This window comes from Manis pentadactyla, chromosome 8 (assembly GCF_030020395.1).
Source record: "Manis pentadactyla isolate mManPen7 chromosome 8, mManPen7.hap1, whole genome shotgun sequence".
NCBI lineage: Eukaryota > Metazoa > Chordata > Mammalia > Pholidota > Manidae > Manis > Manis pentadactyla.
Window position 1 is genome coordinate 43,580,755 of NC_080026.1, and position 16,167 is coordinate 43,596,921.

At 42.4% G+C, this 16,167-nt stretch overlaps 1 protein-coding gene across 3 annotated transcripts in view; it reads left to right on the plus strand.

Annotated features, from left to right (window-relative positions):
- CFAP221 (cilia and flagella associated protein 221) overlaps window positions 1-16,167 on the plus strand; it is a 120,966-nt gene that overhangs the window by 18,191 nt on the left and 86,608 nt on the right. For all 3 annotated transcript variants that reach the window (XM_057505694.1, XM_036886650.2, XM_057505695.1), the window contains exons 4-6: window positions 5,399-5,485; window positions 5,648-5,746; window positions 7,137-7,237. In XM_057505694.1, coding sequence (XP_057361677.1) covers window positions 5,399-5,485; window positions 5,648-5,746; window positions 7,137-7,237 — 287 coding nt within the window. The remainder of the gene's footprint in view (window positions 1-5,398; window positions 5,486-5,647; window positions 5,747-7,136; window positions 7,238-16,167) is intronic.

A 16,167-nucleotide genomic window follows, 5' to 3' on the forward strand; every position in this document is an offset into this window, starting at 1 on the left:
ATCTTTTTTCTCTCTCTGGGTGGTTTTAATACTCTGTCCTTGCCTTTGATATTTGCCATTTTAATTATTGTATATATGTCTTGGTGTTGTCATCCTTGGGTCCCTTGTGTTGGGAAATCTGTGGACTTCCATGGCCTGAGAAACTATTTCCTTTCCCAGATTGGGGAAATTTTCAGCAATTATTTCTCAAAGACACTTTCTATCCCTTTTTCTCTCCTCTTCTTCTGTTACCCCTATAATGTGGAGATTGTTCCATTTGGATTGTTCACACAGTACTCTTAATATTCTTTCACTCCTAGAGATCCTTTTTTGTCTCTCTGTCTCAAGTTCTCTGTGTTCCTGTTCTCTGATTTCTATTCCATTAACAGTCTCTTCCACCTCATCTAGTCTGCTCTTAAATCCTTCCAATTTTTGTTTCATTTCTATTATTTCCCTCCTGAATTCATCCCCTAGCTCTTGAATATTTCTCTGTAGCTCCATCAACATGCTTATGACTTTTATTTTGAATTCTTTTTCAAGAAAATTGGTGATTTGAGTCTCACCAAGCCCTCTTTCTGGGGTTTGAGGAATTTTGGATTGAACAAGGTTTTTTTGCCTTTTCATGGCAGTGGGAGTGATCACCAGTGAGTAGCACATGTGTCAGCTGGGAGAACAAAGTCCCTTCCTGCTTCCCGGTCACCTTGCCTGTCACTGCTCTCTGTGCTGGTTACCCGCACTCAGGGATCAACCTCTGGTTTAATACCCTAGGCTGCCATGGGTGAAGCGGCCCTTGGGATGGCCTAGGGCACTGATGGGGGTTGCAGGCCAGCAGTGTATGTATCTGCTTCAAGGACAAGGCCCCTTCGTGCCTCCTGGTCTCTGTACCTGTCTCCTCTGTCTGTGCCAGTCAACTGCTCACAGCAGTCTCTGGGTTAATCCCCTAAGCTGCCTTGGGCGGGGAGGCCCTCAGGATCGCCTAGGACACTGGCGGGATTTGAAGACCAGCAGCATATTTTTTACCATTAGAACAGAGCCCCTTTATGCCTCCTGGTCTCCGCTCTCTGTGCCAGTCAACTGCGCACAGGAGCAGCCTCTGGGTTAATCCCCTAAGCTGCCATGGGCAGGGCAGCCCTCGAGATGGTCTAGGGCATTGGCGGGGGTCACAGGTGAGTGACGTATGGTCTGCCATGATAACAAAGCTCCTTCGTGCCTCCTGGACTCTGTGCCTGTCTCCACTGTCTGTACCGGTCAGCCGTGCACAGGGAGCATTATCTGGGTTAATCCTGTGAGCTGCCATGGGTGGGGTGGCCCTCTGCATGGCCTAGGGCACTGGCTGGGCTTGCAGCTGAGCAGCATCTGTTCTGCCGTGAGAACAGATCCCCTTCATGCCTCCCAGACTCTGCACCCACGTCCACTGTCTGTGTCAGTCAACCGCGTGCAGGGAGCAGCCTCAAGGTCTGGGCCGATTAGCCATGTGCAGAGAGAAGCCTTTGTGTTAAGCTGTGTGGTTGCTGTAGGCAGGGCTGCTCCCTGGTTGTTGTACAGCAGTGACGGGTCAGCCAGTTTGCTTGCAGTGCTGCTGGGGAGGAAGGAACAGCATGTATCTTACCACAGTGAGGGACCTCGGAGCTGCATTGCCAACCAAAGGGTTAGGGCACCTGAAGTTCCTTAAAGTTCCCAGCCTTCTGGGCTGAGTGTGCCAGGACGATTCTTGTCCACCTGTTAAACCCTTGTCCCTTTAAGACTTAAAGCACCTGCTTTTCTTTTGTCCCAGGGCAGCCAGCTGTGGGAACCTGTTTGCATTGTTAGTCTTGGATTTTACTTTTCCGTTCCTCTAATATCCAGAGCACCATGCAATGTGTATCTGCTCCTGGGGCAAATTATTAGGGCTGGTAATTTAGCAGTCCTGTGGTTCCACTCCCTCACCGCTCTAATTCTTTTTCTCCCACTGGTGAGCTAGGTCGGGGGAGTGCTCAGGTCCTGCCGGGTCACGGCTTTGTATCTTACCCTTTTCTGTGAGCTGTTGGGTTCTCGCAGATGTAGTCTGACTGGTGTATTGTATCTTCTGGTCACTCTTTTAGGAATAGTTGTATTTGCTGTATTTTCAAAATATATATGGTTTTGGGAGGAGATTTCCACCACCCTACTCACGCCGCCATCTTTTCCTCTATCCCTCCTTGTTATGCTTTCAAATAAACTTTTAGTATTAATTTAAAATACACTTTATAAGTACTTGTCTTCTCAAGACATTTTTTTCTCTGAATGATTATTAATCTTTCCCAGTTTTTGTTACAAATGGAAAGGCAGGAATGCCATTTTATCCTTAAAAAGTGTATTACTTTTAACAATTTAATAAAATTAAGCTGGCCTGCTGACACAGTGTAAAAAGAAATACAGGAAATGCGATTTGGGTTCTAAGACATGCTGAGCTCCAAGACAGCAAGATGTAGTGGAAGAGCCCTGGACCAGAGCTGTAGACCAAGGCTCTGGCCCCAGCTCTGCCACTTACCCCTCTGTGCTGTGAGCAGTACCCAACATCTGTGTTTTCATATGGTCAGAGGCTTGTATTAAATGACTTCTCCATCCTTCTAGGGCTCAGACAACACAGTCCTTAAGAGGACAAAGAACATGGGTTATTACAGCCTGCAAACTGAGAAATGCAAAGCTAGTAGAATCTTCAGTGTTCCCAGTATATTTTGGAAGTCTCTTGTAGGCTGACCTTGCTTTCTGAACTGTAGAGAGCAACTTGTTCAATTTTGCTTTAATTCATTAGGTTTTGTTGTTTTTTTAAATTCGTTAAATTGATTTGCAGACATCCCCTGGAAGTGTCAACATTTGGTTTAAACATCCTTGTGAGAGAAGCCTCCTTTCCCCCCTCCCATCTCTGAGGTCTGTTGCCTGCTTTTACAGTCCACTGCTGTCTACCATGTGGAACAGTGGCCCACCCCTTTGATCTTAACTGGTCTCCATTTCACTTTAGATCTCAAGTAAAAGCTGAATACTTTCTTCCTCTTTCAGCACTTCTTTTACCTAAATATTTAAATTTTGTCCGAGTCTGTTATTTCTTTATTGATTCAAATGTACAATTCTAGATCAAGCATCTTTTAAAGTTGAATATGGGAAACTATGGCCAAATAATGTATCTTTTGTTGTCATGAGCAGGATCCATATTGTTTTATTCTCTAAGACAATCATTCAGTATTTTCCTGTTGCTAATTTTTTACTCGCTTGACAATATAGATACCATCTCTGGAATTTCAACACACAGCCTTCACTTACAAATGAACAGTAAGCATGTTTAGATTTGCTCTGCCACACTCAGGTTGGAGGAAGTCATGTTTCTTGATTTTTTTCAATCACACTCGGGCTCATCTCCTCCCCATAGGTGCTGGCTGGATCTCCAGTCTCAGGACTTCCAGCTTTTGGTTCAACTGAGCCAGCCCTGCAGCTTTGAGGACAGATTGGCTTCAGCCTATGAGGCTGCTTGTTGCAAACTGACCTAAGCCCTTGCAGTCAGTTCTAATTGTCCAGTGGATATTGAAAATCTGACCCTGATAGGGGGTGGGAACCATAGGTCCCCTGCCCAACAGCCTTGCCGCAATGAAAACAGGTCCAAGAAGTTCTGCCAGACATATAAACACTTCTTAGCAAGCAGGCAAAAAATCATCCTGTCTGTAATTTCCAAGAGGTCTCAGGCACAGCTCCTTGCAGGGAAGCCTTGCTGACAGCAGACGCAGCAGCATTCTGTCAGTTAAGACTGGCTGGCCTTCCCACTGGCTGACAGAATCTTTTTGCGCAGTGTAAAACATGGGGCCTGAGGGAGTTCTGGGCCCTTGAACATCATTCTAAAGGCTTTTGGGCGGTGTGGTCACTAGTTTCTCATATCCCTTCTGTCCAAGAGTAGAAGTGCCTGTGTGACATTTTTAGTGAGTCCCAGACATCCCTGAGACTAAAAATAGAAGACTCTCTAGTGCCAGGGCAGGTGAGTATAACTGGAGCGCTTGTAGCTACAGTTGGAGTGTGGGCTGGGATACATCTGTGTGCATGAAGGTCTCCTAGAGTGTGGATTGCTAGTTCCTTCTAAGGTTAACCAACCCTGGGATACACATTAAAGCCAGTTCATACACCCTTGTTTGTTGCACTGTCCTTACTGAAGTTTTTTTTTTTTTTTAAGTAAGTTACAGAAAATAGAGCCACTTCTGCTCCTAGTCCTTCCTGGATGCCAGCTCAAAGTTTTCACAGTCGTCCTTCCATGACAGGCATGGGGACAGAGTTGGTTAAGGCTTCCAGGCCTTGGGGCTGCCTCCCCACCCCCAGGCAGATGCCACCACCCCAGGGCTTTGAGTATGAAGGATACAGGCTACAGGCATCTGGGTCCCAGCACACCTACCTTCCTAGTCTCTCTAGGAAGGAATGCTCTCATGGGTAGGACCTCTCAGGAGCCACACCTTTACCAAGGCTGGCCCTATGTAGGGACCTTAGGAGGTTGAGAATGGCCTGGGCAACTTTTGGGTATTTTTAGGCTTTTAGCATATTTAAAAAAGAGAAGATATGCCAAAATAGGGTCACAAAAATTGTAGTACTTAAGGAATGTTCACAGGTGACAAATGAGAACTTTAACAAATACAAATCACACCAGTATAACCTCATCAGTAAATGTCTGTAGTTTAATTAGGGCTTCAATGAACATGAGGCCTTGGGCAATGAACTCGTGACAGGCCCAACCTCTGGCCTAGACTTGGGAAACCAAAGACCTCCTGATTTTCCCCTGGCCCAGGCGAAGCCCAGACTCCCACAGTTCTTGGTCTCCTTTCAAGCAGAGAAGAGAGAAACACCTTTATTCAGAGATCCAGACATTTATCCAGCAGGCTGTCTTGCCTTCTGGATAACATCAGAGGGCTCCTGCCCTTGAGTGCTTTTTCATTTGCCCCAGGGAAAGATTGGAAGCTGTTCTAGCCACTGTCTTTTTTCCTGTTTTTTTGACTGCCTAAGTGTTGCCAGGCCCAGGACCAGTGGCATGTAACTAGAGAAACCATGCAGGTTGGTGGCCGGCTGGCTTCTTGCTCACCTGAATCCCAGGACCAAACCAAGTTTCCCAGAAGGGTGCAGTAATGGGCCAGGACAGGGAAGAAGAGGAGGGCATGGAAGACGATGCATGTCTAGGAGACCTTAGGGGCTGAGGTTCTGGTAAAGTCCCTAAGCCAGGCAGAAGGCACATGAACATATTTTCTTATTCTTTAAATGGTGTTGGGTGTGTTTATTATTCTTTACGTGGTGTAGGATGGATTTCGAATTTTAAAAACTTAAAATACATTCCATCTCCTCAGATCCCTTTAGGAACAAGATGAGGTGTAAATAACAGATGAATATGCAAATAGACAAATCAGTGTTCACACTGAATGCTTCTTTTTCTCTCCAGCATCTGATCAATGTTTCCAATGAAGAGATAAATGTTCACATTTTATCCCCACAAACCAAATACTTTCAGATCCAGTATGTGAAAAAGGTAAGTGTTGTTTGGCTGACTGTTTCCTTGCAGTGGTCTTTGCTGGGTTGTGGCTTTCTGTGGTTTGGGTCTGCTTGGGGTGGGCATGTAGTATGTTGTCACCAGTCCTGCTCTCTGCATGCTCTGGGGCTTGTCCTGACAAAAAGCCCACTTGTCTTCTAGGAACACTGCCTTGTCCCTGGCTTGTCTCTCACAGTCACCATTACATTTTCTCCAGATGAGTGGCGATACTATTATGATTGCATCCGTGTTCACTGTAAAGTAGGTTTCTTAAAATTGTTTTTTTTCCCCTTGGGGGCAGGAGGGTAGAAGGGAAGAAGAGAGCTGGAAGGACAAGTGTGAAATTTCTCAGCCTAGTGCCTGACATTCCTTGGGCAGCTAGTGTGAGTGTCATGGAGTCCAGTGACAGGAGCCCCAGCTGGGAAAGCGTTAGGCTGCCGAGATCCAGGACAGAGCCATGAGACACTGTCTGCTGTATGTTTCCTTCCTGCCCTGGCCTAAAAATCTCATTAATCATGTAGTCTCCTGGGAGTTGATGAAAACTCTTTCAAATAACTTACACATACTCCTTTAAGTGGTAGGTTAAAAAATTAGCAACAACCCTGAGCTGTGATTATAAACACATGAGTGTGTGGCGTGGAATGGGCATGTCCTCAGAGGCAGCCCAGGCAGTCTGCAGGGAGATGGGAGCCTGTGCAGCCTGACCCCACATGGCTGTGCTGAGTTCCTCCGAGCCTCTTCCAGGTCACCTAATTCATCCTTTGGACCCCAGGCAGAGCCAGCTCCATGTGCTGTCAATCCATCTCTTAAAATTGTCACCTCCATACTTCCCTTCGCTCTATATCCCACACCCAACTCTTGCAAGTTAAGAAGCCTTAAGTTTAGCTAAACTTAATTTTTCAAAACTAAATTGGAAGAGTAAGCTTTAGTAACCAAGGAGTTTCAATCTTTAAAAAGGAAAAAAACCTTAAACTAAAAACATAGCTAGAATATTGCTTTCAGAAGGAATATTTTGCACCAAGAAGAAAAATCCCCAGGACAGGCATTGTACAGAGTACCAGGGCACCTCTCTGGAACTTAAGAGTAGTGCTAAAAAATACTTCCCCTTTATACAAAATGTTTAACCCTTTAAGCCTGTCATTTGCTTCATTTCTTAAAAACACTTTCAAGAAAAGGCAGAATTATTCCCATTTTGCAAAAGAAGGAACAAGGCCTGGCAAGGGTAAAGGTCTTGTTCCAGGTTGGAGTAGGAGCAGGCCTCCACACCCTCTTACCAGTTCATTGTTTGCTATTCAGCACTGTCTGGATCAGCTGATTCTGTGATGGTTGCTTCCTCTCAGGCCACCACAGATTGTGTTTCCCTGTGATTTTCTGAAATGGAAGCAGATAGGTTACTGTCTTCATATCTATGCGTGGGCATCATTATCTTTAGTTTTCCCGGGTTATAGTGAATGTCATTTTAATGAAATGACCTACACTTTGTTTATAGCTAGGAAAACTCAGTATTTCTATGTTGTGCTTAAGCACTCAAGTTCCATAAGAAAGTGTGTTTTTAATGATAGAAAACAAGAAATAAAGCATGTACAAGTTCATCTTTGAAAATTGTGGTCTTCAATATGGCAAACTTGCCTTTTTCCCCCATTAATTTTAGGGAGATGACACTTTGCTTATTCCCATCCATGCCTATCCTGCCATGAACATGCTGGACTTCCCCTCATTTATAAATCTATCAGATGTCTTACTTGGTGAAAGGTGAGTTGCCAAAATAAAATACCAAAATGTCATAGGTTGTAAAAACTTTAGTTACTTCACATATAAAAAAACTTTGTGTTTTCCCTATTGGAAGTTTATCCTTTTAGCTGAGTTAGGTTAGACTTGTAATTGCAAAGGCAAAAAAATCCCCAAAACCCAAGTCAGAATATAGAATATCATAAGCCAGAGCAGGCAGGTATTGGGTCATTTAAATGAAAGGTGCAAGGTGGATCCTCAGGCAGGGCTGCAGTGAGGACTATAAATCAGGCAGTAGGAACCAGACTCCACTCCCTGTATCTTTGTTCTACTGCCATGTGCAGGCTTCCTGCTCAACAGGCTCCCTCTCACAGGGGCAAGACAGCTGTCAGGAGCTTCAAATAAGGGCAACGGGTGGCTAGAGGGGCCAGAAGGGTTGGGGGTGTTCCAGCAGAAGTCCCAGAATTCAGTCTTACTGGACCAACCTGGATCTTGTTAACCAATCTCTGTTATCAGATGAAGGAGGAAATGGATTCAGGGAAGGCAAGGACAATGGAAAGTCACTATAGAAGCCAAATCTCAGATTCCCCCCTCCTTCTTGTTGGGAAAATAGTGATTCCAATTGTAATTTAGGATATGTCTTCTTTTCTCAGTAAACATATTATTAACACTACGAGGCATGGTGCTACTGTCCCCAGGAATATAAAGAAGCTGGATGTGGAGCTCTTAAGTGTTGATTATAATGGTCATGCCAGTTGTTAAAGTATTGCCGCACTGCCATACTGATTGGTAAACGTATACTATCCTGAGGCCCCAACCCCACCATCCCAGCTGCCTGGCACCCCTCCTGACCTCCCCCTGACCTCCTAATACCTAGCAATCTGAGGGGTGTGGAGGCACCTGCAGCACCTGCATCCAGCCTTACATCCATTCTAATTGAGTTCTGCATGTAAAGTCCCGATTGGCTGATATTTTAAATATCACCTATGGTAAAAAGATAGGCAAAGGTTCTGCTTCTGAATGTCTTCGAGTCTAATGGGGACAGAACCATTAATTAATTCCACCAACTGCTAGGTACTGTAATAGAGGCATAAACAGGGTCCTATGTAGGCCCAGAGTGTGGAGCACATCATTGGCTGGAGAGATGGGGAAGGTCCTCACTCACATGGGGGCAACATCTCGTTATCCTAAGAGGATACCATGGGGTGGAATGTGAGGATGACATTCCAGATGGATCTAGTATGTAAAAAGGCACAGTGGCAGTGAAGAGCATGGACTGCATCTTGCAGGTGAAGAAGGGCCACTCAAGGGCTTTAATCTCCCCAGGAGCTGGCACATACCAGATGCCTCCAGAGGGCAAGCAGAGACTGTGGGCTTCGGTGTGGTAGGGTGAAAACAAGTCCAAGTGCCTGCAGGCAGTGCTGAACAAGGGTGTATGAGTTGTTGATGACTGGGTAATAGAGTTAAAAAGGGGCATGTGAACCCATGTGGTGGTGGGGTGGGTGACGTGCTTATGGACTAATATGTATGATCCTCAGGGCTGTTCCAAAATACAGACCAGGAACAATTGCCTTGGTTCAACTGATGGGTGTCCCCCTCCCTGCAACACGCATGACTTCCCATGAGCTTCTGACTTACCATCTTTACTTTTTTTAAAAAACAACTCTTTAATAATTGTAAATAAATAATACACACAAAAGAATATATAGTAATATGTACAGATTAAAGAATAATAATATAATTAACAGAGGTTTTAAGAAAAAACATTACCTGTAACTTTATAACCACTATTCTGAATTTTGTGATAATCATTTCTTTGATTCGTTTTGGGTGTTTTGACATATACATATACATCCATAAATAACACACTATTTTAGTTTTGCCAGTATTTGATCTTTATATAAATGGAATCATACTGTATGTAAGTTCTTTTGTAACTTGCTTTTTTAATTCAACATTGCTTTTGTGGGTCAGCCGCATTAAGTCCTGCAGCTACAGTTCATTGTCGTAGTGGCCACTATATGGATTGATGACAATATTTTATCTGCTCTACTGCTCCTGGGCCTATGGATTGTTCCCACTGTTTGGGTTTTTTTGCTGTGACCAGCACTGTCCTTGTGTGTCCTTGTGCATGGGTGGGGCACATGTTCTGTCTCCAGGGCTATACCTGAAAGTGTAACTGCATGTCAGCACAGGGTCACAAACCTGGAATGCCACATCATTTTCCAAAATGATAGTACCTATTCACACACACACCTGCAGTGCATGAGAATTCCTGTTTTCCTACATCAGCACCAACAGTGGGTACTACCAGACTTTTAGGTTTTACCTGACATATATTCTTGGCCCCTTGCTCTTCTGTTCTCTGTTCTCCGCAAAACATCTGCCAGAAATCTCTCCTGGTGTTTCCTCCCTCACCCTCATCAACTGTTCCTGTATTCAGCCAGTCCTCCTGAGAACTAAGTGATCTGCACAGGAACCCCAAGAGTCTAACAAAGGAAAATCCTCTGATAAGACACAAATTGCACACATTTTGAGGCCAAACATAGCTATTTCCTTTAAATGGGTGCATATATCAACTTTAACCAAAATCTAAGTGGCAGGAAACAGGTGACTTCCTAGCTCATTAATTCTCTCTCCCTTTCTTTCTTTCCTTTTTTCTTTCTTTCCTTCTCCCTCCCTCCTTCCTTCCTTATTCTCATCCTTCTTTCCCTCCTTCCCCCCACAAATTGCAAATTACTTTTTGTGTGAATCATAAGCCAGGCCTATGAGTTGAGAACAGTGATTTAATAAGCTGGTGGAAGTTATATGCCTTATAATGCAGACATCAGTCTTAGTTCTTAGTGTATAAATCTACCAACTTCTCTGGAGGCTATTCCCAAGCTACGTGGTACATAATGTCTTTCATTTGTAATAAGAATGAAAATTTCAGCTAAACAGTTTATTAAACTGAGTTACTGTGTATAATGGTATGATATTTTGGAAAATCTTTCAAGTAGATAAGTATGCTGCTTTTCTCTTCCAAACATTCTGGCAGCAGGCAGTGCCTTCCCAAGACTCTACGCACTTTACTCAATGGCTTTTTACCAACTTCTAACTACCCAAGCCATCCTACACTGCATTTAATCCCAAAATGCCAGATTGTAGGATGGGGGTAAGTATTTGAAAGTGCTTTCACCTAAAATGCTCACTGTTAATTCTGGGCTGCCTTTGCGGTTAAAGGTATCATTTGGGTGGATTCTTTATTCAGCATTCGTTCATTCAGCAGAGATTTATTGAACGCATACTATGCTGCAGGCACATTCTTAGGTACTGAGGATGCAGAGATGATTAAGACCAAGTATCAGAATTAAACGGACAGTTCTAATTTCTAATTCAGGTTGTTCTGAGGAGGGATACTAACTAGCTCAGTGTGAAGTAAGTTGGGGGCAGTTGGGATGGGGGAGCTCATGCAAGACCTAGAAGAGAGCATTTCTGAACTGAGTTTCTGAAGGATGACTAGAAACCAGCAGAAGGGAGTGGAATAGGAGAGGAGTGTCTCAGGCAGTGCAGTAGCATGGGCAAATCCCGAGAAGTGAGATGGCATAGCATGTTTGAGCCCTCAGCCTTAGTCTTCCCATTTGTACCTCATGGAAAGCCCAAAGCCCAGTGTGATTGTTGAAAGATGTGGTTCACCAATCCTTAAATCTTATCTGTTGAAGACTATTTTTAATCCTCAACGTGCCATTGCTTCATCATTCATTCACTCATCCACTCTGAATTTGGCCTGTTGGCCCCAGTTTGTGGCTTCTAATTTAATTAAACCGCTGATGGGCTTGGTTTGGTCTACATGGTGGTTGCCCACACAGTTTATTTATTTATTTATTTATTTATTTATTTATTTATTTTTTTGTAGATAATTATTTTTTATTGAAGGGTAGTTGACACACAGTATTACATTACATTAATTTCAGGTGTACAACATAGTGATTTAACATTTATATACATGACAATTCTAGGTACCAGCTATCACCATACCAAGCTGTTACAATATCTTGACTATATTCATTACATCCCGGTTACTTATTATTTTACCATTGGAAGTGTGTACTTTTGTTTGTTTCTTTGTTTGTTTGTGAGGGCATCTCTCATATTTATTGATCAAATGGTTGTTAACAACAATAAAATTCTGTATAGGGGAGTCAATGCTCAATGCACAATCATTAATCCACCCCAAGCCTAATTTTCGTCAGTCTCCAATCTTCTGAGGCATAACAAACAAGTTCTTACATGGAGAACAAATTCTTACATAGTGAATAAGTTCTTACATGGTGAACAGTACAAGGGCAACCATCACAGAAACCTTCGGTTTTGCTCATGCATTATGAACTATAAACAGTCAGTTCAAATATGAATACTCATTTGATTTTTATACTTGATTTATATGTGGATACCACATTTCTCTCTTTATTATTATTATTTTTAATAAAATGCTGAAGTGGTAGGTAGATACAAGATAAAGGTAGAAAACATAGTTTAGTGTTGTAAGAGAGCAAATGTAGATGATCAGGTGTGTGCCTGTAGACTATGTGTTAATCCAAGCTAGACAAGGGCAGTAAAACATCAACGTATGCAGAAGATTTCTCTCAGAACAGGGGGGGTGAGGTTCTAAGCCTCACCTCTGTTGATCCCCAATTTCTCACCTGATGACCCCCTTGCGACTGTGCCTGTCTTAGGTTGTTCCTCCCTTGAGGAATCTTACCCGTCTCTGGCTAACCAGTCATCTTCCGGGGCCATACAGGGAAATGTGAAGTTGGTAAGTGAGAGAGAAGCCTTATTGTTTGAAATGGTTAGCTTTTTATTTCTTTGCATATTTATGCCCTGTAGCTTCTATGCCCAGCATTTGTCTTGAGGTATCTTTACCACTTGGAAGAATTATGATACTCGGTAAATTTGATATGAGGCACGAATTCTATTTAAGGGTTGTAATTAGGAAGGAAGAAGAAAAGCTATAGAAGTAGCAGGCGGCAGAAAACATGGGAAGATTGGTTATTTCTTTGACATACCTTCTTGTAGAGTAACTTCAGCATGTATAGGTTTTAAGCTACTACTTAAATTGTGCACACACATTAACATAATAGGAGTATAGTTACATAACCAAAGCATACCTGTAATTACCAGCCATCTCCAGTGAAACCAAGAAAACCAGTTAGGCACCTTAGGCATTTATGAAAACTTATCTATGATGTGGTGGATATTGTCCAACTGAACTTGAACAGTCTGAGAGAAATCAGACAAATTAAAACAACCCATTCCTGGGGAATATTCACATCCCTTATATTCTTTTAACAGTAAATAGTCTGTAGTTGTAAGATTTTGGAGCGCTACAATTTGCACTTCTCCTAATTCTTGATTGAGTTCCAACAGTATAGATCCAGTCAAATTTGTTGTTTTACTGTATACACAGGCCAGCTTAGATATCTCCTTCTTCATTCCCATGGCAAGTCCAGGAACTGGTGGGATGAGTGCATCTACAGCTGTAGCAGTGCGTGGATCTTTGTTGGGGTTTTTTGATGATCATCTTCTGCCATGAGTTTTCCAGAGAGTGCTGATGTTGGAAGTTCTTTTTCATATCGTATCTTAGTTCATTTTGGGGGTAGCCCAATTAGGCTTTGACCCTCTGTATAAACACAAACAGACCCTTTGCCTACACTTTTATATGCCCTTTATACCCTTGTGTAGAACTCATTGGAGGTTACCACACAGGAACTGCCCTTTTTTTTTTTTTTTGTCATCACTAATCTACACTTACATGACGAATATTATGTTTACTAGGCTCTCCCCTATACCAGGTCCCCCCTATGAACCCCTTTACAGTCACTGTCCATCAGCATAGCAAAATGTTGTAGAATCACTACTTGCCTTCTCTATGTTGTACAGCCCTCCCTTTCCTCCTACCCCCCCATGCATACTAATCTTAATACCCCCCTACTTCTCCCCTCCTTATCCCTCCCTAATCACCCATCCTCCCCAGTCCCTTTCCCTTTGGTACCTGTTAGTCCATTCTTGAGTTCTGTGATTCTGCTGCTGTTTTGTTCCTTCAGTTTTTCCTTTGTTCTTATATTCCACAGATAAGTGAAATCATTTGGTATTTCTCTTTCTCCGCTTGGCTTGTTTCACTGAGCATAATACCCTCCAGCTCCATCCATGTTGCTGCAAATGGTTGGATTTGCCCTTTTCTTATGGCTGAGTAGTATTCCATTGTGTATATGTACCACATCTTCTTTATCCATTCATCTATCGATGGACATTTAGGTTGCTTCCAATTCTTGGCTATTGTAAATAGTGCTGCGATAAACATAGGGGTGCACTGATCTTTCTCATACTTGATTGCTGCATTCTTAGGGTAAATTCCTAGGAGTGCAATTCCTGGGTCAAATGGTAGATCTGTTTTGAGCATTTTGATGTACCTCCATACTGCTTTCCACAATGGTTGAACTAACTTACATTCCCACCAGCAGTGTAGGAGGGTTCCCCTTTCTCCACAGCCTCGCCAACATTTGTTGTTGTTTGTCTTTTGGATGGCACCCATCCTTACTGGTGTGAGGTGATACCTCATTGTAGTTTTAATTTGCATTTCTCTGATAATTAGCGATGTGGAGCATCTTTTCATGTGTCTGTTGCCATCTGTATTTCTTTTTTGGAGAACTGTCTGTTCATTTCCTCTGCCCATTTTTTAATTGGGTTATTTGTTTTTTGTTTGTTGAGGCATGTGAGCTCTTTATATATTCTGGACATCAAGCCTTTATCGGATGTGTCATTTTCAAATATATTCTCCCATACTGTAGGGTTCCTTTTTGTTCTATTGATGGTGTCTTTTGCTGTACAGAAGCTTTTCAGCTTAATATAGTCCCACTTATTCATTTTTGCTGTTGTTTTCCTTGCCCGGGGAGATATGTTCAAGAAGAGGTCACTCATGTTTATGTCTAAGAGGTTTTTGCTTATGTTTTCTTCCAAGAGTTTAATGGTTTCATGACTTACATTCAGGTCTTTGATCCATTTTGAGTTTACTTTTGTATATGGGGTTAGACAATGGTCCAGTTTCATTCTCCTACATGTAGCTGTACAGTTTTGCCAGCACCATCTGTTGAAGAGACTGTCATTTCGCCATTGTATGTCCATGGCTCCTTTATCAAATATTAATTGACCATATATGTCTGGGTTAATGTCTGGATTCTCTAGTCTGTTCCATTGGTCTGTGGCTCTGCTCTTGTGCCAGTACCAAATTGTCTTGATTACTATGGCTTTATAGTAGAGCTTGAAGTTGGGGAGTGAGATCCCCCCTACTTTATTCTTCTTTCTCAGGATTGCTTTGGCTATTCGGGGTCTTTGGTGTTTCCATATGAATTTTTGAATTATTTGTTCCAGTTCATTGAAGAATGTTGCTTGTAGTTTCATAGGGATTGCATCAAATCTGTATATTGCTTTGGGCAGGATGGCCATTTTGACAATATTAATTCTTCCTAGCCACGAGCATGGGATGAGTTTCCATCTGTTAGTGTCCCCTTTTATTTCTCTTAAGAGTGACTTGTAGTTTTCAGAGTATAAGTCTTTCACTTCTTTGGTTAAGTTTGTTCCTAGGTATTTTATTTTTTTTTGATGCAATTGTGAATGGAGTTGTTTTCCTGATTTCTCTTTCTGTTGGTTCATTGTTAGTGTATAGGAAAGCCACAGATTTCTGTGTGTTGATTTTGTATCCTGCAACTTTGCTGTATTCTGATATCAGTTCTAGTAGTTTTGGGGTGGAGTCTTTAGGGTTTTTTATGTACAATATCATGTCATCTGCAAATAGTGACAGTTTAACTTCTTCTTTACCAATCTGGATTCCTTGTATTTCTTTGTTTTGTCTGATTGCCGTGGCTAGGACCTCCAGTACTATGTTAAATAACAGTGGGGAGAGTGGGCATCTCTGTCTAGTTCCCGATCTCAGAGGAAATGCTTTCAGCTTCTTGCTGTTCAATATAATGTTGGCTGTGGGTTTATCATAGATGGCCTTTATTATACTGAGGTACTTGCCCTCTATTCCCATTTTGCTGAGAGTTTTTATCATGAATGGATGTTGAACTTTGTCAAATGCTTTTTCAGCATCTATGGAGATGATCATGTGGTTTTTGTCTTTCTTTTTGTTGATGTGGTGGATGATGTTGATGGACTTTCGAACGTTGTACCATCCTTGCATCCCTGGGATGAATCCCACTTGGTCATGGTGTATGATCCTTTTGATGTATTTTTGAATTCGGTTTGCTAATATTTTGTTGAGTATTTTTGCATCTACGTTCATCAGGGATATTGGTCTGTAGTTTTCTTTTTTGGTGGGGTCTTTGCCTGGTTTTGGTATTAGGGTGATGTTAGCTTCATAGAATGAGTTTGGGAGTATCCCCTCCTCCTCTATTTTTTGGAAAACTTTAAGGAGAATGGGTATTATGTCTTCCCTGTATGTCTGATAAAATTCCGAGGTAAATCCATCTGGCCCGGGGGTTTTGTTCTTTGGTAGTTTTTTTTATTACTGCTTCAATTTCGTTGCTGGTAATTGGTCTGTTTAGATTTTCTGTTTCTTTCTGGGTCAGTCTTGGAAGGTTGTATTTTTCTAGGAAGTTGTCCATTTCTCCTAGGTTTCCCAGCTTGTTAGCATATAGGTTTTCATAGTATTCTCACACACAGTTTATTTTTAAACATTTGAATTAGCTGCCAACATTTAAGGATCAAAAGATTTCACATAAAAAATTTAGTTTCCACTTTTCTTTAAAAAAACAAGGAAAAGGAATATTGGGCAATACTGGGCCCATGCTACTGATGATCACAATCAATTCAGCAGGGAAAGAAGAGAAGCTGCTTCTTTAGAGGGCAGTATCTTTGCCAGCTCACCAGAGCCCCCACCACTCCCTATTGCCTCATGCTTTACCCTCTTCACTCAT